This window comes from Tachypleus tridentatus, chromosome 9 (genome assembly GCF_004210375.1).
Source record: "Tachypleus tridentatus isolate NWPU-2018 chromosome 9, ASM421037v1, whole genome shotgun sequence".
Taxonomy (NCBI): domain Eukaryota; kingdom Metazoa; phylum Arthropoda; class Merostomata; order Xiphosura; family Limulidae; genus Tachypleus; species Tachypleus tridentatus.
Genome location: NC_134833.1, coordinates 24,240,627 through 24,264,842, shown reverse-complemented (window position 1 = coordinate 24,264,842; position 24,216 = coordinate 24,240,627). Strand labels below are relative to the sequence as shown.

At 35.8% G+C, this 24,216-nt stretch overlaps 1 protein-coding gene across 12 annotated transcripts in view; it reads left to right on the top strand.

Annotated features, from left to right (window-relative positions):
• LOC143224865 (serine incorporator 5-like) overlaps positions 1 to 24,216 on the top strand; it is a 59,494-nt gene that overhangs the window by 625 nt on the left and 34,653 nt on the right. For 5 of the 12 annotated variants that reach the window (XM_076453250.1, XM_076453248.1, XM_076453244.1 and 2 more), the window contains exons 2-6: positions 101 to 250; positions 1,731 to 1,898; positions 5,232 to 5,410; positions 9,501 to 9,589; positions 23,859 to 23,952. In XM_076453250.1, the coding sequence (XP_076309365.1) occupies positions 227 to 250; positions 1,731 to 1,898; positions 5,232 to 5,410; positions 9,501 to 9,589; positions 23,859 to 23,952 (554 nt within the window). In that variant the 5' untranslated portion in view covers positions 101 to 226. The remainder of the gene's footprint in view (positions 1 to 100; positions 251 to 1,730; positions 1,899 to 5,231; positions 5,411 to 9,500; positions 9,590 to 23,858; positions 23,953 to 24,216) is intronic. The other 7 variants (XM_076453251.1, XM_076453255.1, XM_076453252.1 and 4 more) reach the window with 3 other exon arrangements.

Genomic DNA, 24,216 nt, shown 5'->3' with positions numbered 1-24,216 from the left:
AGTTGCTGAGTTGTATATTCTGTTTTCCACTGTAATGTCTATTTTCTGTACATGTATACTAACTATACTTGTTGAATAACTTTTTTTTTGCTTTTTTTAGTTAATAGGTATCTTGTGTATTTTATGTTGTATCAAATAAGCAATTGATGCAGAAAACTGGAAGTATCTTGACTTGTCACAACAGGAACTTTCATGTTAAAAGCAAAATCAATCAACAAGCAGAAACATGGGAAATTGTTGTACAGCTCAGGTAATGTATTTAAAAATTTTACGTTCTTAATAGATTAGAAGAAACTTGCATACATAACATATTAGTTAGAGACAAACTTCAGAGGTATTTATACATGCACTTGGAACAGTATTCATCCAGTTATAAATCTTCATTTGTATCTAAATCAGTTTCTTCATTGGCCTGAACTATGGTTTTTTAAGTTATTTCTCATTTGAGAAGTAGGACACAATATTTTTTTACTGGACTTTGGAGACATTTTTTTGGAACTATCCTGGTACACAGAATCTCCTTCTGTTAACTTACAAATTTCTATTTCGTCCAATTACAATTAAGGAACATTTGATCATCAAATAGTATGAAGTGAACCTTTCTGTTACTCCTAAATGTTCTCACAAAATACAGTCACTTGCACTTAGAATTCTAGCCTTTGATTCATTTTTCATTAATAATTATAGGTAAAAGCACAAATTTTGTTTTTATATCTTTAAATTTGACATAATTTATTCAAAACCACTAACTATCAGTGTGTGTTCTCAAATTACTTCACTGAATGGCTCATAATTCATTTAAGTTGTCTTTGGTTGTAAATTACTTGTTTTTCTATGATTTGTATACTTTTCCCCAATAAACTTTTTTGTCATTCTAAACTACATACACCAAATAAGTGTACATGTAACACAGTATGCACATATTAGTATAAAGCTTGATGCCATAATTTCTGATGTCTGAATTCATGGACATTTCTAGAATACTTAATATATCTATGTTTATTTTTTATTATTCTTAATTTTTATTATTTCATTATAATAATTATTTCTGCAATGTTATTGGACTTAGAATTGACCTGGACCTACTGGACTTGTTGAACCTTCTGAGATACAATTGAATGTATGGCTAAAAATATTGTTAATTATACTTTCATATAAATTACTAGTTAGACTTGATTACAAATACTGGGAACAATTTTAGTATAAGAAAGAGTATTGATCTACTGAAACTGAAGTCAAGCTACTGGTAGTGTTACCTTGTTGATCTAGACAAATAGCTTAACTTAATGTAATCAAATACTCATATTTTTTTTATACTGTTAACATTTATCTGATAATGAGAAATAAATATATTTTGCCATTAAAATTGTGCAATTTTTGTTCTCAGTTTTTTTCCATTTAGATGAATTATGAATACTTACTGTGTTTCACTGAAATACATGAAGGAGTTGTATAATTTGGACAGTTTTATATAAATTTGTTGTATTTTATTGTATATTTAAATTGAGTAATTTGAATGGAAGAAAGGCTTAGTGTAATCTTTGTGTGTTGTAAACAATTAATATTATAAACTGATAAACATGCTAAGTTATGAAGAACTGTGAATGTTTATTTCTGTTTTAATGGTTTTTAGTTTTAATGTATTTATATATTCATTACAGTAATACTTTTTATTCACACTTATTTGTAGTTTAAGACATTGTATCTGCTTTCCATCTCTCTTTTTTTAGCTTGGCTGCTGTTGTGGGTGTCTTGCGTGTCGGCTTTGTTGTTGGTGTTGTCCTTCTGTGAGTGAGTCCACATCCACTCGTCTCATGTACACATTGTTTCTTTTGTTTGGTACTGTGCTGATGTGCATCATGCTTACTCCTGCTATACAAGAAGAAATAATGGAGAAGGTACACAGAACTTGTTGTTTTGTAAAAGGCATTTTTTCAAAGAAGTCACATTTATATTAAGTTCTATTAAAATAATTCATAGTTCCTTATGTCAGCCTTTTGTCATATAAATATGTTGGTAAAATATAAAATATATTTTTTGGGAAACCTAAATAAGTAATATTGTTTAAATAAGTTTTTTTTAAGAACAGTGAGACCCATTGTTTCAGTGATAGCAGTGAGGTTTTTTGTTAAAATTCTCAATGAAATCTTACTTTTAGATTGTAGGAAATTTTGCTGGACAGGATACTAAGGTCTTGTAGTTATAGATAAAAGAGATAGCATCAAAACTGTATACCATGCATGGACCAAACGAAGTGACTAAGGTGCATTTCTTTCAGCTTATTGACAATCATTCTAGTGTATGTGATTGTAGTTATGGTGTGCCACTAATCAGAAATAATCAACAGATTTACTTAGAAATTAAATTGTTACAGAAATGGCATAAAACAGTAATTCATAAAAAAATTATTTACACATGCTATTATTTAAGTGAAAAAAAACAGCTTGTAGAACACTCATTTACTGAAGTACATGTCTCTCTCTCTCTGTGTACTTTAATCATAGAAACACTATAGGTAAGTTAAAGTAATTAAATTATTGTGATTTTTGCTTTTATTGTAGTCCATGTTTTACCAAATTTTTTTTTTTTTTGTGGTGGAACTTTTGAGATTATCTTTAGTTAATTGTTGTTTCTAATAAAATGTAATATATGAGCAGTAAACATATGGAACTTAGGTTTTGTTTGGAAAGGATTTTCTCTGATTGTAATTATTTAAAGTTCTGAATACAACTGTTGTAACCTATAGTTATACTGGTGATTTAAAAAAGAATATTAAAGCCTTGTATTGTAATAACAGGATAGAGGAGAATAATTTGCCTTATTAAAGGGTGTTCTAAACTGGCTTATGTGATCTTTTACATAAAAGAATCAATTATTTAAAGCTATGGAAACAACTGAATTTTTACACATATCTTTGACTTGTTTATAAAGCATTATTGATACTTTTCACAAACATTGTCACACAAAGAATCTGTCCCTAGTACAACTCGACAGGTTGCACATTTAACAAGCCATATAGGGGCAAACCACTGAAACAGTGAGCCATGTCATAGCAGAACAAACAAGCACGAGTGTACATGGGTACAGCAATACATGTTATGCCACCTGTATTCACCAGTTTCATCTACTTTTGAAAATTCTTGATTGGTTTTGAAGTATTTCCACACAAGCTTCATTATGTGTGAGGAAACAAAGTTAATCAAACATGTTGACCTTGCATTGTAGATTTTAACAAGACTGAAAGTCAGTGTTCAGTGGCTTGTCAGTATCATACAGCCTAATGAACCACATTACATCTTCTCCTAATGTTTCAGTTAACACATGGAACTGTATTATCCAAGAACTAATTAATGTGTTACCTTTCCTACACACTCCTATAATGCTAAGTGACTGAATGATGTGGTTTCACAGCCAACTTTATCATTGAATTATACTATTTTGCAATGAATATGAGCACATGAAATGCAGACATGTAAAGTCAATGCTCATAAGCTATGTGTTTCCCATGCTGAAACACAGTATAACAGACATTGGTTTTTCTTGCATGATAGTGCCTCTTTACAGACAAACATTTCTCTTACTTGTTCACTAGACCCAATGACAGCTGATCTATGGTTGTAGGGGTTTCTGAACTCACAAGTTTACTGTGAGAAGCCTCTCAAAATTACAGAAACCAAGAATGCAGTTGTCAATGAAGTGGCCAGCATAACAGATGGGCTGTGTATTGTTGCTGCAGTGTCTGTTGTAACACAAATCCAATGCATTCTGGTTGCTGGAAAAGTATATTTTAAATAGCTGCTATGATTGATCAGATATTTGGCCAGAGTGGCATCCCTGGTGGCAACATGTAACAATATTTGTATTTGTATCCACATAATACTTTTTATAATTGCCCTGTATAAAGAATTATACATATGCCTAATATCTGTCAGAATGGAAAATGTTAGTTTGTAATAGTGTACTGTGGTTTCACACTTCACAAAAAAGAGAAGTAATCAATTGTAGTGACAGTTTTCTGTGTTTTCATACATCACAGAAAAGAGAAGTAATTAATTGTAGTGACAGTTTTCTGTGTTTTCATACATCACAAAAAAGAGAAGTAATCAATTGTAGTGACAGTTTTCTGTGTTTTCATACATCACAGAAAAGAGAAGTAATTAATTGTAGTGACAGTTTTCTGTGTTTTCATACATCACAGAAAAGAGAAGTAATCAATTGTAGTGACAGTTTTCTGTGTTTTCATACATCACAGAAAAGAGAAGTAATCAATTGTAGTGACAGTTTTCTGTGTTTTCATACATCACAGAAAAGAGAAGTAATCAATTGTAGTGACAGTTTTCTGTGTTTTCATACATCACAGAAAAGAGAAGTAATTAATTGTAGTGACAGTTTTCTGTGTTTTCATACATCACAGAAAAGAGAAGTAATTAATTATAGTGACAGTTTTCTGTGTTTTCACACATCACAGAAAAGAGAAGTAATTAATTGTAGTGACAGTGTTCTGTGTTTTCACACATCACAAAAAGAGAAGTAATTAATTATAGTGACAGTTTTCTGTGTTTTCATACATCACAGAAAAGAGAAGTAATTAATTGTAGTGACAGTTTTCTGTGTTTTCATACATCACAGAAAAGAGAAGTAATTAATTGTAGTGACAATGTTTTGTGTTTTCACACATCACAAAAAAGACAATTAATTAAATGTCATGACAGTTTTCTGTGTTTTCACACATCACAGAAAAGAGACAAGTAATTAAATTTATTAGAATTTTAGGAAACAGTGACACTAATTTTAATGAAGTGATTATAAATTGATAAAACAAAAATAAATAGTTATTTTTTTTCTAATAACTTGTGAAGAATCTAAGACAATGCATAGATGCTCAGGTATTTCACTACCACTTTGGTAGTTTCTTATTAACAGAAAATGTAAAATGTTGCAGCTTTACCTTTGTGACAAAAATAACAAAACAGTGTAAAGTCCTTATTTCGGAGGCAATGTGGAATATTATTACATGTATTTATGAGAAATGGTACTCTAAGTTGGTGCATAGTATAAAGTTTGGCTGGTTTATCTAATTTCCTTCTTGTATTCATTTTAAGAGACATAAATAATTATAGGTTTTTAGTTGTTAGAGGTAAAGGTTTGATAGAAACACTAAACACTACATCTTGTTGAATACTATAGAAGTATTTCACTTTCTCTAGTTACTTTTTATAATTTTTCTACAGTTTCCTCAGTACAATGAAACCTGTGTGACACTACAGGTAGGTCAAAACTGTGAGCTTTTAATTGGATACATGGCTGTCTACCGTGTAGCATTTGCCTTGGCAGTTTTCTTTCTTTTCATGTGCCTGTTAATGGTGGGCGTGTCTTCTAGTCTCAGTTGCAGGGCTGGAATTCATAATGGGTGAGTAAAAGGCAACTTATAATTCAGTTTAACTTCATCACTTTTATATTTCCTCTTATGCCGACAAGTGTATTTTATTCTTCCTATTTCTTTGAATGGTTTACCACATTTAATTGTAAAAAATCTGAAGCTTCCACTTGTCTTTGCACAAGTCAAAAGTAGAAATTTTATAATTAAGATAATTTATAAAAGTTAAGGAATGGGTATTTGAGTTTTTTTGAGTACCTCCAATTATTTGAACGTTAGACACTTTTTAAACAATACCAATCTTTAGTAAATAAAATACAAGAAGTAAGTTTATATTTTTGGTAAGAACAAGGTTATGTTTTGACATCACCAAATGAATGTATTTATAGTGTTTAGCTTTGCATCTGATGATACCATTTTAATAGTGGTGAAATTTTAGATTTTTAAAGGAAAATGTGAAAAAAGTACATCTTTTTGTTTTCTTTTATCAAAATAAGCTCCTTTAGACTGAATGCTCTTTTGCCAACCACTTTCATTCAAAAGTATGTACTATATCTCATTTTATGACTTGGGTTTTTGAGAAGGGTCTTCCTTCACCATTGGTGGCTTTATATATGGCATTCTTATCCAATTACTGTTTTTAGTATTCCAAATATCAGAAGGTTTTTGAATCCCCAGTTCTGTCAGATATACTAAAATTCTTTCATATTCTTCAGCCCAAATGACCTTTTCTATTATCAAGTTGTTATTTGTAGTTCTATATGTGTTGTCTCATCTTCCTTTCAAACCCTTAATTTTTTTTCTTTATTTAACTGTTTGTTAAATTGTATTTTTTTCTTGTAGTTGGCATGTGGACATCATCTGTCAGAGTTGTTTACAATCTATGTATATATGACTCTTTATTGTTCCACATTTATCCTGCTTTACCCTGATAGGTCTTTTCTTCTGAAGACTGTGGAAGCTGGGGAAGTGGAAAGATCCTTCTTATTGATTCATTTGCCAGCCATTTCTCACCTTTATGACCAGTCCAATCCTGATTGTTTGTTATGTTAAGGTCCTTCAGTGTTATGTGGCTTGTACTAACTTACATCAAGTTACTAGGAACTGATTTTTAATTCATTGGGATCCTTCTGTTTCCTGTGACTTCCATTACCCCACTGAGGTGACTTCACAAGCTGATTTCCATGGCTTGTAATGAATTATCATTATGGGAGAGAAATATTTTGCATATCACATCTCATCAGATTTGTCATATCTCTCTCATTAGCTGGCCAGTTGAATTGCCCTCTGGAAGGTATTGTGTGGGCTTGTATGTGGATTACTTCTAACACTTTCCTGTTTTATTAATTACATGATCTAACAGTACCCTCTTTTGATGGGTTTCAACTACCCCCTGTAGCTATTTAGACCACATCTGTTAGACTTTAAACAGAAGTATTTTCCTCAATCATATACTTTTTTATTTCCAGAGTCCCTTTGTTTTTCACTGGAACTTCCTCTATGGCATGTGTTGTCTGAGCAAGTGTGCTTTCTTTTCTCAATTGCACACTAGCAACCATTTTCACTAAACTAAAGGTTGTTACAGGCTCTGCCAAAATGGGATGCTTCATAAGACTATCTTGGTGCCTGCTATATGGTATTTACCTTATTATTATGGACTATCACAAGTAAAGCTAAAGGGGATTCTTCCTGTTGCTGCCAGTCATTTGATTGAATAAATCAATGACAGTTTGCTTTTAAAAAACTTGGGAACTTGGATCACTTAGTTTACAGGTACCAAAGCACTGTTTCTCAGGGCTCCCAAGTGAGTATTACCCCTCAAACTCTACTAGTGGAGTTCTTACTTTCTCCAGCTTCCATAGCTTTTTTCCCCCAGAATTTTTGAGTATGTTCCTCCTCTCTTGGAGAGGTGTGTGAAGTTGAGGTCCTTTCTGCTCAGGTACCTGTGTTGTTTTTTCTGTTGTCAGTAGGAGTACAAACAACCTACATTGAAGTATACTTATTATTCTGTTTCAGATTTGACACTACAGACACTACAGATTTGACACTACACTGTTTGGTTGGGGTGTGCATCACCCTTGTCTTTATTCAATGTCAGCTTCATATATTATTCATAGAAGAAGCTTCACCATCTCCTTATAATTCTGTACACAAAGTGGTTCTATCCTGGGTCCTTGGTTGAGCACAGTTTTGGTGTCCTCTTCATAATTCTAGGGGCAAATGGAATATTCTTTGTACACTGGTTTGGGGAGTAAGATTGAATGTTTGTAATTCCAGACTAGATGAGTTCTGTTCCTTTGGTTTATTATGGCATATATAATCCCATCATTCTGAGTCAAGAGTGTTGCCTTTTGGACTTTGTCAAGTGGAAGAAAAAGTTTTCCACTTTGGTGTTCCTAACTTTCTTATTGTAATTATGGTTGTGTGACACACATCACTCTATGGCTTCAGGTTGGGATCCAATGAAAACTATATAAATAACACTGTAGTCCAATAGCCCTAGCCACTACCATGGGTAAAGGCATCGTGATCCCTTAATTCAAACTCTGAGTTTGGAATCTCAGCTGTCTGGTTGGGACTGGCCTGAACTCATGATTACTCATGTTCTTTTTCATCTATGATATAGGAATTATGTTCCAGGTGAAGAGCATACCTGTTCTGGATGTAGTGTGGTTTTCAACTCTTGTACCATTTTTATCTTGGCAACTCCTGTTCTGTACAGATGCTTTCTGTTTGATTGATGCCTACACTGGTCTCTCCACATTCTCAGTGTGTAATTTTAGCTATAATGTCAGAAGATAAGTATGTTTTGGAAGTTAACATTTTCCTAACCTGAACATGTATTTCCAATAATACTTACCACCTCTGACACTCACCTATCTCACCTTTCCACTCAAAGCCAGTTTATATCTCAACAAAGTAATCACATTATCTGAATGAGGTGGTACCTAGATAGAAGGTGCATTCATGTTGCTAGAGAAACTTGCAATTTAGAATTTGTCTAAGACATTTTAGTACGGGCTACAAAAGATTGGTGCAAGCATTTTCATTGCTTAGATGAACAAAGAGTAGAAACTCTTGAGAAACTCTAGCTATATTGTCAGCAGATGGAAACTATTATTGGAAATACATATTCAGTTCAGAAAAATGTTATTTTTCAGCCATATGGTGGACACAGTGTTTTTATTTTTAAATTGTACTCTGATGGTGTTATTAATGAAGTTTTATGTACGTTAAAGCTAAAGCTATAGCTTTATTTATCTTATGAATCAGCTTATGTTATACACAGATTGTTTTATTTGTAGCTTCACTATGTTAAGTCTGTGCACGTTGCTCTGTCAGGTGACCATGCATCTTGGTAATAGCTGTACAGCATAGTTTGTATTGCAGAAGTCTTTAAGGCTGTTAATGCTTTCGAATGTTTGAGGATGGTCATTTCCCAGTGCCCTGTTTCAACAGTATGATCACATAAATCCATAGGCATAGCATTTAGTAATTTGATCAGTACATCTTAATGTGGAATATCACACATACCTGTTTTTGTGTAGCTGTTCCAGGTGTTTTTGGATTAATAGATACATCATGAAAGCAACTTATGTACAAGTGCTTTGTGTTATTTGTACAGGCTGGTTCCTTCTTGTGTTTGTTACACATTATTGACTAGTACAAGTAGACAACGTTTGCCACTGACCATTGTGTTTATGGATTTTCACCAGTTCTAAGATACCAAACTTGTGTCTAGAGTATGACTTGTTTCAGATGACTTTCTGGATCATTCTGGTGTCATGAATTGATTCATGTTTTGTTTTCAAGTTGCATTAAATACAAGGGATATCACAAATTAGAAACTTCTTAAATCATGATCTGAGAACATCAGTATCAATGAATAAGGATTGCTACTTATTTTTTCAACAGCAGTCAGTTTCTGTGACGTTACACTACCTACAAAACGCTGAACAAATTTAGTTCTAATATATATACAGTTTCACCACCACTTTATATCAGCTATGACTTGATCATTGACATATTCAAGTAAGTTTAAATACTCAACCCTGTAATCATACACTGGAGAAAATGTTGTACAACTTGATTTTCATTGTGTATGTATTTGTACTTTTAACAGCATGTGGCTCATTAAGTTTGCTGTTCTGTGTACAATATGTGCTGGAGCATTTGTGGTTTCTCCTTCTCATGTGGAAAAGATCAGTACAGGTAAGCATCAGATAACCCTTTTAAAGTATAGGTTGTTCATTACACTTTTTAACGTTAACACTGAACAAGGAGTTAAATATTCATTAATGTTCTAAAAAAGGTCTTCATTATGGATGATGACAACAGAGGAAAAACAAAATTTTGTTAGTGTCTTGTCACTCACTTTTATGTGTTCACTTCAATGAGTGGTTGTGGTTTTGTTTTGAAAAACTTTTGTAATAAGGAGTAAAACTATTCATTCTAGGATGTTTACATCAAAAAGAATGTTTAAAGTATTCCTTTCTTAATTTGCTTAACCCTCTTGGAATTATGGTAACAATTTCAGTGATTGAAAAATTATGGTTTGTAATAAATCCTTAAAAATGCTTTTTAATAATATGAATATGTTAGATTATGAATATGTGAGCAGAACTCACTCTTTTAATCTCTTATTTTTCCTCTTATTGTTAATGCAAATACAGTTCTATCAACTCTTTTAATCTCTTATTTTTCCTCTTATTGTTAATGCAAATACAGTTCTATCAACTCTTTTAATCTCTTATTTTTCCTCTTATTGTTAATGCAAATACAGTTCTATCAACTCTTTTAATCTCTTATTTTTCCTCTTATTTTTAATGCAAATACAGTTCTATCAAGTAAACCATATAAACATGTTTGTTCAGAAATCTTTACTCTTTTCATTGTTACCTCGCTTCATTGCTGAGAATATTTTCGGGAATCCTGTAAGTCCTGAACAAAGCTCCAATCTTAATGTTTATTACACCAATCTGTAATCATTGGACTGTAACCCTCCACCAAAAGTAGGGCAACACATCCACTACCATATGAACAAAACTAATTCTTTTCTTGATATCATTTGTCTTCAGATGGGTTAGTTTTTGTTCTTTAGCTTCCAGTTAAATCATATTATCATATCATATATTAAATTATGTTATCATGTCATGTCATATTAAATCATATTAGCATATCACATATTAAATCGTATTATTTAACTCTTTGTGTTTGTATTTAAGTACTTTTTCTGTAAACTCAACTTTATGATACTAGACAACCAAAAAACATTGTTTCGTGGACCATTCTGACAATGAATTTCAGATCTGTGTATCTCTCATCTCCTAAGTTCCTAACACTTCACACCAGGAGCTGCCTCCTGTTGTTTCAGTGATGACTGCAGGAAGTTTGGTGCATTGTTCTTTGTGTGGTTGGTTCTGTTCTCCTGCTTTTCCTTGAATTCAGGTTTATTTACTTTCTGTTGCTCCAGCTGGGCCTGCCTTATATTTCAATTATTTTTACCAACTGTTTCCACATCCTGCCTTTGATTTTTCTTTTTTTCCTGAGAAGGAACAGAAAACCAGCTTTTGTCTTTTGCAACTTTAATTTCTTAGGAACGTAACATTTTTTCTCTTTCTACAGTTCCCCTCGGTGTGGATTCCTGTACGTTGTGAGGAGACCTCCCAGGGAAGGTTCTGTTCTTTCAGTTTACCACCTCTGGGATCTAAACATCCACCTACGCATTTGCCATGCTTGGCTACCCATGAAGGGGAAGAGAGGATCCTGGTGGTTGAAGGGTCCAACCCTAACACACCATTTTGGCATTGAATTCCTTTAGATGGGCAGCCTTGGGTCAATTGGCTGGTCCACTCGGGCTAGGGTCAACTAAGTACTAGTGTTGGATGTTTTCAACAGGTGTTGTGGGCATTGTGTCTGATGCTGTTGTTTGGGTATAGTGCTCACAAAACCCAGGTGTTGCTGCAGTGTCCTTATATGACATTGCAGTGAGTCCCCTGGTAGGGCTCCATGGTGGGTGGGGTCAGTGTACACCGAAATTTCCCTTTCTTTATTATGGATACTCTAATTAAATATCTTAATAAAATAGTGAAAAAACAATGTATAGGTAAACGACCATGTTTTGCATATTCTGAGCAACAATCCTCACCATCTGTACCACCTGTTGTACCTCATTTTCTTATGTTGCATTCACTTTCAGACAAACCTCTAGGGCAAATGTCTCCCTTTTTCATTCAGAATGGACTAGAGGGACTTGCAAGCTTTTCAAAGTCAGTAAAGAAGCTTCGATCTGGTGACATATTGGTAGAAACATCTACATCTCAACATAGTGAATTCCTCTTGCATTCAAAGGCAATTGGGGATATATCTATTGAGGTTACACCTCATGCTATTTTGAATTAATCACAAGGAACCAGATCCCAGAGTCGGCGATTCTTGCTGATTTCTCCACCAAAGGGGTTTCTGCAGTGAGTCGTATATCCATTCGCAAAGATGGAATTTAGGTGCCGACCAATGTCCTCATTCTCACATTTACGTCACCATCTTTGCCTGCCATCATCAAGACAGGTTATCTCATTTGCCAAGTTCGGCCATACATTCCAAACCCTCTCTGATGTTTCCAGTGTCAGTGGTTCGGTCACTCGAAGACATCTTGTCGTGGTTCCCTGACATGTGCTCGTTGTGGAGGCAAGGACCACGATGCCTATGACTGTGACATGAACCCACATTGCGTAAACTGCAATGGTTCTCACCCCTCTTACTTTCATTCTTGCCCAAAATGGTTGGAGGAAAAAGTGGTGCAGCGTTTGAAAATGACACATAACATTAGTTATCCTGAGGCTCGGAAATTGCTGTCCACAACTTTATCTCGGACATATGCTGCTGCACTTCATTCCACAACTACAGTGGGAGTGCAGATAGATCTCTCTGTGCCTCCAAAAGAATCGTTTTCAAAACAAATGAAAAGCCTTTTGACGTAGTTAAAAAGGTTGATGAATCGACTTCCACACCCATCTCTGTTCCTCCCATACCTTCCAACAAACCTCAAGATCCACGTCCTTCAGTTTCAAATACAGGCATTTCTTCTGATACATCTTTTTCTCCCACCACAAGAGACAAAACAATTATTCGTTCACGTCCTCAGTCACTGGATTCCCCTTCCAATAACAAAAACCTGCCCACCTGACCCAGAGCAGGATCCATGGAGGTTGATAGACCTCCTCCGACTAAAGAGAGTAAAGAAAAAAGACGTGGTCGTAAACCGAAGGGTTCTCCAGCCACTTCACCTACCCATTCTTAAAAATGGCCACCTTGATACAATGCAACTGTAGAGGTTTACGTTCTAATCTGGATGATATCAAAATGCTGATTGTTTCTGATCATCCTGTTTGTCTTTCTTTACAAGAAACATTTCTCAAAACTGCTGATACTGTCTCCATTCGGCAGTTTTCTCTGTACAGAAATGACAGGTTGTGTGATGGTCGAGTACATGGAAGGGTGGCACTGTTGGTTGATCAACACGTGCCCACCCTGTATTTGCCACTCAACACACCCTTGGAGGCTGTAGCCATTTGTGTTTCCTTGGGTCATACTATCACTGTTTGTTCTCTGTACCTGTCCCCTGGAGAGACATATGATCAATCAGATCTTGATGCTCTCATTGAACAATTGCCATCTCCATTTCTAATCCTAGGGGATTTTAATGGACATCATCCCCTCTGGGAAGTGCTATTATTGATGGGAGGGGCCAATCTGTAGAGCGGATGCTCTCTGATCACAATCTTTCTCTTATCAATACTGGTTCTTCCACTTACTTTCATGCACCTAGTCAGTCCTTTACCGCTATTGATCTCTCAGTTTGCTCCCCTTCATTATTCTCCCATTTTTCATGGAGGGTTGACAGTAATCCACTAGGCAGTGATCATTTTGCGATCCTTTTGAGAGAGACTGGCCGTGGTCGATGCCACCCTACCCGCATGCCCCGGTGGAAGCTGGATCAGGCAGACTGGTCCACTTTCACTGCTCTCACAGAACTTGATCCTGCCATTGTAAATCAGCCATCAATAGAAGACTGTGTAGCAGCGGTAACTGACTGTATTACACATGCAGCTGCTCAGTGTATTCCTAAAACCTCGACACTTTTTTCCATGATATCCTCGTCCGTGGTGGAATCCTGCTTGCCACTTAGCCTGGAAGGCTCAAAAGCGGGCCTGGGATACTTTTCGTAGATATCCCACACTTTCAAACTGGGTTGCTTTCCAACGGGCCCGTGCACATGCTAGTTGGGTAAGACGTCAAAGCCAGAAGGAATCTTGGATTAAGTTCACAACCAGCATATCTTCTACCACCAGTTCCAAGATCATATGGGACAGGATTCGAAAGGTTAATGGGCACTACAATTCTGTCCCCCTCTCGATCTTACTCTCTGATGGTCAGGAGGTGACTGATGTTCGGAACATTGCTAACACTCTAGGTGAAAGCTTTTGCTGGGTATCTAGCACTTCTGCTTGTTCCTCCACCTTCCTGGCCATCAAGACTCGGGCAGAGCGATCACCTCTTTCCTTTCTAACTGACTGTTTCTTTGACTATAATTGTCCCTTTACCCTGGTGGAACTAAAAATGGCCCTTTATCGGTCTGCCAGTATGTCTGGTGGACCTGATGATATTCATTATGACATGCTGCAACATCTATCTCCTGCTTCTCTTGATGTCCTTCTGATTGTTTTCAACCGGATCTAGCAGGAGAATGTTTTTCCTGATGCCTGGTGCCAGGCTATTATTTTACCTTTCTCTAAGCCAGGGAAAGATCCCAAGATTCCTTCAAACTACCGTCCAATTGCTTTGACGAGCTGTCACTGTAAGACATCAGAAAGGATGGTTAATGCTCGTCTTGTTTGGTTCCTTGAATCAAACAACCTCCTCTCGCCCACCCAGTGTGGGTTCCGTCGACAGCACTCCACCACAGACCACCTAATTCATCTTGAAACATCTATCAGAGAAGCCTTTCTCAACCGCCAACATCTTGTATCAATATTCTTTGACATAGAGAAGGCTTACGACACAACATGGAGGTATGGCGTTTTGCGAGACCTCCATACATATGGGTTACGTGGCCATCTACCCATGTTTATTAAAAATTTTTTTAATGGACAGGAGATTCCAAGTTCGTGTGGGTTCGACACTTTCCCGTTGTTTTGTACAGGAACTTGGAGTCCCTCAAGGCTGTGTATTGAGTGTCACACTCTTCAGTATAAAGAAAAATGCCATCACTGAACAACTCCCTCTCACTGTTGCGAATGGGCTGTATGTCGACGACTTTCACATCTCACGTCAGTCGTCAAACATGAGATATATTGAGCGGCAACTACAAACCGCCCTCAATTGTGTACGAAAGTGGACTCTGGCGAACGGCTTTAATTTCTCTCTCTCCAAAACTGTATGCATGCACTTTTGCCATCGACGGGGTATTCACCCTGACCTGAACTTCATATCGGTGAAGTTTTGCTGCCAGTGGTCCCGGAGACCAAGTTCTTGGGGCTTATCTTTGATTGTAAACTGACCTTTATACCACACTTAAAGCAGCTTCGGGTCAAATGTACAAGAGCACTGAACATCCTCCATGTTCTCTCTTCTACCAGATGGGGGGCAGATCGCTGTTCAATGTTAAAGGTATATCGTGCTCTTATTAGATTGAAACTCGATTATGGATCAATGGTCTATGGCTCTGCCAGACCCTCGGACTTAAAGATGCTGGACCCCATTCATCACCAAGGACTTCGACTCTGCCCTGAGGCTTTCCGTACCTCTCCAGTTCAAAGTATATATCTCATGAACCTTCTCTACACCTTCACCGTTTGCAAATATCTTTACAATATACTTCGAAACTTCATTCCTTACCAAAGCATCCCACCTGGAAATGTGTTTTCCTTCCTCGGTGGGCAGTACTTTTTCAGAACAGACGATCTGTCGTTGCTCCATTTGGCCTTCTCATCCGGGCGCAATTGGATGAATTGGGTCTGTCCTTGGATAACATTGCAGATTCCACAGGTTGGCCCATCCCACCATGGCTTATTACAGCCCCCAAATGTGACCTTTCTTTCAGTCACCTAAAAAAGGGAGATACTCCAGATTGGAAGTACTGTCTTTTATTCAATGAATATCTTTCAAACGATCATTCAGTTCCCATTTATACAGATGGTTCCAAATCAGGTAATTCAGTGGGCTCTGCTATGGTTTGCTATGGGTCAGTAGTTGCGAGCAGAATCCCTTCTACAGCTTCTGTGTTCACTGCTGAACTGTATGCCATATCTCTTGCCCTGGATCATATTGCAGCTGAGCAGTACTCCAACTGCACTATTTATAGTGATTTGCTTAGTTCTATACTTGCCTTGAAATCGCTACATGTTAGCTCACATCCTATTCTCGCTGATATTCGAAACTGACTGGCCCATTTCTCATTAGCAGCTACTTCAATCCAGTTTTTCTGGATACCAGGCCATGTTGGTATTCGCGGGAACGAGCTTGCAGACATGGCAGCTAAATATGTCTGCTTCAGCACCATTACTCCTATGCCTATTCTGTACAAGGACCATGGTGTTGTCTTCAAGGCTCGGCTCCGTGCCAGCTGGCAGTCCACTTGGAGTGAGCAACGTAACAAAAAACTTTTTCAAATCAAACCCAAAATTGGACTTTGGCCATCTAGCTTCCGTAAAGTTCGGAAGGAGGAAGTTGTTCTCACTAGGCTACGCATTGGTTACAGTTTTTTAACTCATCATTTTCTTTTATCTGGAACTGCTGCACCAATGTGTAGTTTGTGTAACACTCAAATCACTATCAGCCACGTTTTACTTTCTTGCCATCGTTACAATTCTCAACGACGGCAATATTTTAAACATATTTTTTCCCAGGGTCAGTCTGTAACATTGGACAGAGTTATTGGTGATGGTGACTCTGTCCACCTTGATAATGTTTTTAATTTTTTAATGGCCATTAATCTTTTTAATCTCATTTAAGTGTTGCATATTTATTCATTACACCTTTATAATTGTGGTTCCTTTTTTACAGTTTTAATCTCTCTCCTTCAATTTGACATTGGACAATGGCCAGAACATTAAATAACTCGACACCAGGACTGGAAAGGCCAACTTCAGGTGACTAACGCTACTGTTTGAACTGTCCGTTTGAACTACTCGTTAGTCGTCCTGGCGAGTTGTTATTATACTTTTGCTGCATATCATTTCACACTTTTACTACTTAACATTTTAGTACTGGCCATATTGACTCATAACCCGGAACCAGGACTGGAAAGACCAACTTCAGGTGACTGACGGTGGTTTTTATACTTACCTGTTAGTCTTCCTGGCGGGTTATGATCATTACCATTTTGCTAGAGTAAATATTTTACAACTTTGAAGACTGGATGTCACCATTGGTTTTTACACCATTTTCTGTTTTAATTGCTGTTTTGTTTTTACCTTCATTTACTTTTACAAATTTTACTCCATTTTCTATGGTTGCTATGACATATAACCCAGAACCAGGACTGGAAAGACCAACTTCAGGTGACTGACGGTGGTTCATGAACTTACCTGTTAGTCTTCCTGGCGGGTTATGATCATTACCTTTTTGCTAGAGTAAATACCTTACAACTTCTTATACTCTGCCTTCTATCTTAACAATGTAGACTAGGTGTCAACATTGGTTTTATACCTTTTTATTTTACCTTCATTTCCATTTATGTCTATTACTACATTTATTTTTTTTTTATTTTTTTTTTACATTTTTATCGAATGTTTGGCGCAGATAGCCTCGCTGCTTTGTGCCATAAAACACTAAATCAATCAATCAATCAATCAATCAGTCTTTTACTGCTATTGATCTCTGAATATGCTCCCCTTCATTATTCTCTCATTTTTCCTGGAGTGTTGACAATAATCCACAAGGCAGTGATCATTTTCCTATAATTTTGAGAGAGACTGGCCATGGTCGATGCCACCTGACCCGAGTGCCACGGTGGAAGCTGGATCAGGCAAACTGGCCCTCTTTCACTGCTCTCACAGAACTTTATCCTGTCATCTTCTGTAAGCCATCAATAGACGACTGTGTGGCAGCAGTAACTGATTGTATTATACAAGCAGCTGCTGAATGTATTCCTTAAACCTCGACACGTTTTCCACTATATCTTTGTCCATGGTGGAATCCTGCCTGCCACATGGCACGGAAGGCCCAAAAATGGGCCTGGGATACTTTCCCTAGATATCTCACACTTTCAAACTGCATTGCTTACCAGCAGGCCCATGCACATGCTCGGGGGGTAGCACGCCAAAGCCAGAAGGAATCTTGGATTAAGTTCACAACTGGTATATCTTCTACCACCAGTTCCAAAGTCATATGGGACAAGATTCAAAAGGTCAGTGGCAATATAATATTTCCTCCTATTGAACTTACTCTCTGATGAGCAGGAAGTAGCTGATACCCTGAAAATTGCCAATACTCCAGGTGAAAGCTTTTGCCAAGTATCTAGCACCTCTGCTTCTTTTTCCACCTTCTTAGCCATCAAGATTTGGACACCTTTTTCCTTTCGAGTTGATTGACTGCAATTATCCCTTTACACTGGTGGAACTCAAACTGGCAGTACATTGGTCAGATCTGATGATGTACACTATGAAATGCTGCACCATCTAACTCCTGCTTCTCTTGCTATTCTTCTGATTGTCCTACCTTTCTCTAAGCCTGGGAAGGATCCCAAGGTTCCTTCAAACTGTCGTGCAATTGCTTTGACAAGCTGTCTCTGTAAGACCTTAGAGAGGATGGTTAATGGTCACCTTGTTTGGTTCCTCGAATCAAACAACCTTCTCTCGCCCACCCAGTGTGGGTTTCGATGACAGTGCTCCACCATGGACCACCTGATTCGACTTGAAACATCTTATATCAATGTTTTTTGACATTGAGAAGGCTTATGATATAACATGGAGGTATGGCATTTTGTGAGACCTCCATATATATGGGTTACATGGCCATTTGCCCATTTCTATTAAAAATTTTTTAATGGACAGGAGATTCCAAGTTCGTGTGGGTTTGACACTTTCCCATTTTTTTCTACAGGAACTTGGAGTCCCTCAGGGCTGTATTTTGAGTGTCACACTTTTCAAAATAAAAATTAATGCCATCACTGGACAACTCCCTCTCACAGTTGCAAACGCACTCTATGTTGACGACTTTCACATCTCATGTCAGTCATCGAACATGAGGTATATTGAGCAGCAGCTACAGACTGCCCTTAATCGTTTACTGAAGTGAACCACAGCAAATTATTTTAACTTCTTTCTCTCTAAAACTGTTTGCATGCACTTTTTGCCACCAATGGGGTATTCACCCTGATCGTGAAATCCATTTGGGTGAAGTTATGCTGCCTGTGATCCCCGAGACAAAGTTCTTGGGGCTTATCTTTGACCGTAAGCTGACCTTTATACCACACATCATGTAGCTACGGGTCAAATGTACAAGAGCACTGAACATCCTTCATGTTCTTTCTTTCACCACTTGGGGAGCAGATTGACGTTCTATGCTAAAAATATATTGTGCTCTTATTCGATCAAAACCCGACTATAGATCACTGGTCTATGGCTCTGCCAGACCATTAGCCTTAAAGATGCTAGAGCCTATTCATTATCAAGGACTTTGGCTCTGCACTGGGGCTTTCCACACTTCCCCAGTTCAGAGCTTATGCATGGAGTCTCATGAACCTTCTTTGCACCTTTGCCGTTTGCAACTGTCTTTACTGTATGCTTCAAAACTTCGTTCTTTACCAAAGCATCCCACCTGGGATTGTGTTTTCCTTTTTCGGTGGGCCATACTTTTTCAGAACAGATGGTCTGCCATTGCTCTTTTTGGCCTTCGTATCCAGGCAGTTGGATGAATTGGGTCTGTCCTTGGATAACATTGCAGTATCACTGGTCAGCCCATTCCACCATGGCTTATTACAGTCCCCAAATGTGACCTTTCTCTAAGTCATCTGAGAAAAGTAGATACTCCTGATTGGAAATACTGTCTGCTATTTGCTGAGCATCTTTCGAACCATCCTTCCATTCCTATTTATACAGATGGTTCAAAATCAAGTGACTATGTGGGCTGTGCTGTGGTTTGTTGGTTGTGCGCAAAATACTCCCTACAGCTTCTGTGTTCACTGCTGAACTGTATACCATTTCTCTTGCCCTGGTTCACACCTTGTTCTCGTCAATATTCAAAACCGACTGGTCCATTTCTCTTTAACATCTACTTCTATCCAGTTTTTCTGGATACCAGGCCATGTTGGTATTTGCAGGAATGAGCTCATTGACAATGCAGATAAGTCTATCTGCTCTGGCACTATCATTGCTATGCCTGTCCCATCCATGGACTATGGTCCTGTATTCAAGGCTTGGCTCTGTGGCAACTGGCAGTCGACTTAGAGTGAGGAATGCAAAACAAGCTTTTCCAAATAAAACCCTATATTGGACTTTAGCCGTCTTTCTTCCATAAGGATCGAAAAGAGAAAGTTGTTCTAACTAGACCGCATTGGTCAGTTTTTTTAACTCATCATTTTATTTTATCTGAAATGATGCACCAGTCTGTAGTTTGTTTAACACTCTGATCACAATAAGCCATGTTTTACTGTCTTGTCATCGTTATGACTCTCAATGATTTTAAACATGTTTTGTTTCAAGGTTTATCTGTAACAGTAGATAGTGTCATTGGTGATGGTAACACTGTTTATCTTGGTAATGTTTTTAGTTTTTTAAAGGCCATTTATCTTTTTAATGCCATTAAATTTTTTAATTTACACATTACATCCATGTAATGTGTCTCTCTTTTAAAAATCACAGTTCATCTAGTTCAATCTGAAATTAGAAACTGGCCGTAACATTAAATAACTCGAAACCAGAACTGGGAAGGCCAACTTAAAGTGACTAATTATGCTGTTTGAACTATCCATTTGAACTACCTATTAGTCATCCTGGTGAGTTATTATTATAATTTTGTTCCACGTCTTTTAAAACCATTTTATTACTTTCCTTTTTGAAAATGGCCATAACATCAAATAATTCGGAACCTGGACTGGATAGGCCAACTTCAGGTGACTGACGGTGGTTTTTGTACTTACTTGTTAGTCTTTCTGGCAAGTTATGATTATTAGAGTTATCTACAGAAATTCCTTTACAACTTCAATTACTGTAGTTTTTCTCTTGATGTTTAGATATAAACATTGGTTTTATGCTGTTTGTGTGTTGTTTTTTTACAACTTTGTTTTGTTTTACCGTAATTTCCTTTTAAGAATTTTACTAAATTTACTTTTAACTTTTTACCAGATGTTTGGCACAGATAGCCTAGCTGCTTTGTGCTATAAAACACTAAATCAACCAACCAACTTTCTACAGTTGTTTTTATAAGTTTCAGGTTACAATACTGCATGAACTTCATTTTTCTCCCTTCTCTGATACTTGAGTTCATGCTGATATCTGTTTGTTTCAGTTTCACTCTGATCTCTTAGAGCATTCTTTTCTTCAAAGTTGTTGTCCTTTTCTGTGATCTGTGCCACAACACCTCTACTTTCCTCGAGTTTCTCTTTCTATCTTGGAAATTTCTTCTTTCCACATTTTTTCTCACTTGTTCTTGGCACCGAGAATTTGATATATCTTTTCTCCAGATTATAAGTAATGCATAACAGTTCCTTAACTCATTTTTGAGATTTCATTTGCATCTTTTTGTCTTTCCTTGGTTCCATAGGAACATTTTGTCAACATGAGGTGGGTGTTTCATCTCGGGTTGTGAATAATTGAAGTCTGTGTTTCAGACACTCTTGTCCATGTGTTTCATCAAGAATGAGCCTTTGTTCAAATGCTAGTGTTGGTGGAGATTAATACACTTGGAGAGTTACAGTGTAATGACATCACAGGCTGGTACAGTACATAATATGTATTGGGGTGAAAGTTTTATATCAAGAACAAAACTATTTATAGAAGCATCTTGATATAATACCTCTCTGTTGTGTAGAGTGGTGAGGTACAATCTGAAACACATTTTATTGTAAGGAAAATCTTGTCATCTGAGTTGCAGAAACCTAACCATCAGTTGAAAGTTTTCACTTTTATTGAGTTCATTGAATAAAAAAAACATAATGTTACTTCTACTTATATTATTGTTAAAATCTAATTTTCTACCACTGGTTACAAAGATAATTCTGTTTAGTTTTTGTGTGAAACGTAAAATTAGACATTCTAATTAGAATACTTTAAGAAATAATTATTTTTCACAAAAAGAACATACTGTACATAAAATCTTCCTACTAATCTACTAAATATTTCATGTATATAAGTAAGAAGGGTTGTAAAATAGACATTATTATGTGTACATTTATTGCTTACACTTGAAAAGGGTTGTAAAATAGACATTATTTTATGTACATTTATTGCTTACACTTGAAAAGGGTTGAAATAGACATTATTTTGTGTACATTTATTGCTTACACTTGAAAAGGGTTGTAAAATAGACATTATTTTGTGTACATTTATTGCTTACACTTGAAAAGGGTTGTAAAATAGACATTATTTTGTGTACATTTATTGCTTACACTTGAAAAGGGTTGTAAAATAGACATTATTTTGTGTACATTTATTGCTTACACTTGAAAAGGGTTGTAAAATAGACATTATTTTGTGTACATTTATTGCTTACACTTGAAAAGGGTTGTAAAATATACATTATATTGTACATTTATTGCTTACACTTGAAAAGGGTTGTAAAATAGACATTATTTTGTTATTTATTGCTTACACTTGAAAAGGGTTGTAGAGTTAATCTAAATAGACATTATTGTACATTTATTGCTTACACTTGAAAAGGGTTGTAAAATAGACATTATTTTGTGTACATTTATTGCTTTCATTGAAAAGGGTTGTAAAATAGACATTATTTTGTGTACATTTAGTTACACTTGAAAAGGGTTGTAAAATTATATTTTTGTACACTTGAAAGGGTTGTAAAATAGACTGTACATTTATTGCTTACTTGAAAAGGGTTGTAAAATAGACATTATTTTGTGTACATTTATTTTTCCTTATCAGGGTTGTAAAATGACATGTTAATTGTATTTAGTTCATTATATTTGTGTACATTTATTGCTTACACTTGAAAAGGGTTGTAAATAGACTGTACTAATACTAAACACTTTTGTTACATTTATTGCTTACACTTGAAAAGGGTTGTAAAATAGACATTATTTTGTGTACATTTATTGCTTACACTTGAAAAGGGTTGTAAAATAGACATTATTTTGTGTACATTTATTGCTTACACTTGAAAAGGGTTTCATTTTTATTTATTGCTTACACTTGAAAAGGGTTGTAAAATAGACATTATTTTGTGTACATTTATTGCTTACACTTGAAAAGGGTTGTAAAAAACATTATTTTTTACCTATTCCTTGCACTTGAAAAGGGTTGTGTGGATGTACATTTATTGCTTGCACTTGAAAAGGGTTGTAAAATATACATTAATTATATTTTTTGTATTTGTCACTCACACTTAGAAGGGTTGTAAAATACATATTTATATTTTGTGTATGTTTGTCAGTTACACTTGAGAAGGGTTGTAAAATATTTATATTTTGTGTATATTTGTCAATTACACTTGAAGAGGGTGGTAAAGTAGACATTATTTATATTTTGTGTATGTTTGCCAGTTAGCATAAGAAGAGTTGTAAAATACACACTATTTATATTTTGTGTATGTTTGTTAGTTACACTTAAGAAGAGTTGTAGTTAATCTAAATACTGTACTAATACTAAACACTTTTCCTATCAGTGTGGATGTATGTTAATTGTATTTAGTTCATTATATTTGTAGTTAAATACTGTACTAATACTAAACACTTTTCCTATCAGTGTGGATGTATGTTAATTGTATTTAGTTCATTATATATGTAGTTAAATACTGTACTAATACTAAACACTTTTCCTATCAGTGTGGATGTATGTTAATTGTATTTAGTTCATTATATTTGTAGTTAAATAGTGTACTAATACTAAACACTTTTCCTATCAGTGTGGATGTATGTTAATTGTATTTAGTTCATTATATTTGTAGTTAAATACTGTACTAATACTAAACACTTTTCCTTTCAGTGTGGATGTATGTTAATTGTATTTAGTTCATTATATTTGTAGTTAAATAGTGTACTAATACTAAACACTTTTCCTATCAGTGTGGATGTATGTTAATTGTATTTAGTTCATTATATTTGTAGTTAAATACTGTACTAATACTAAACACTTTTCCTATCAGTGTGGATGTATGTTAATTGTATTTAGTTCATTATATTTGTAGTTAAATACTGTACTAATACTAAACACTTTTCCTATCAGTGTGGATGTATGTTAATTGTATTTAGTTCATTATATTTGTAGTTAAGTACTGTACTAATACTAAACACTTTTCCTATCAGTGTGGATGTATGTTGGAATGGCTGGAGCCTTTCTCTTCATCCTCATCCAGTTGCTGTTGATTGCTGATTTTGCACATGCATGGACAGACAATTGGTAAGTGACTTTTTGTTGGAAGTTATAAATGTTTATAGTATGCAGCTAGTACTTAACACTGTAATCCATGTTCATCAGAATGTAGGGCTGCATCTTTTATTTAGTTTCTATACAACTTTCTTTAAGTTAAATAATCATTACTTTTGTCAACAGACTCTCATACTTTGTTTAAATGTTTCATCTGAGTTGATGTAATTTTATGTTGACTGTTAGCTGCTGTTTTCTGGTTATCATTCTGTATGTATCTGTATGTTGACTATTAGC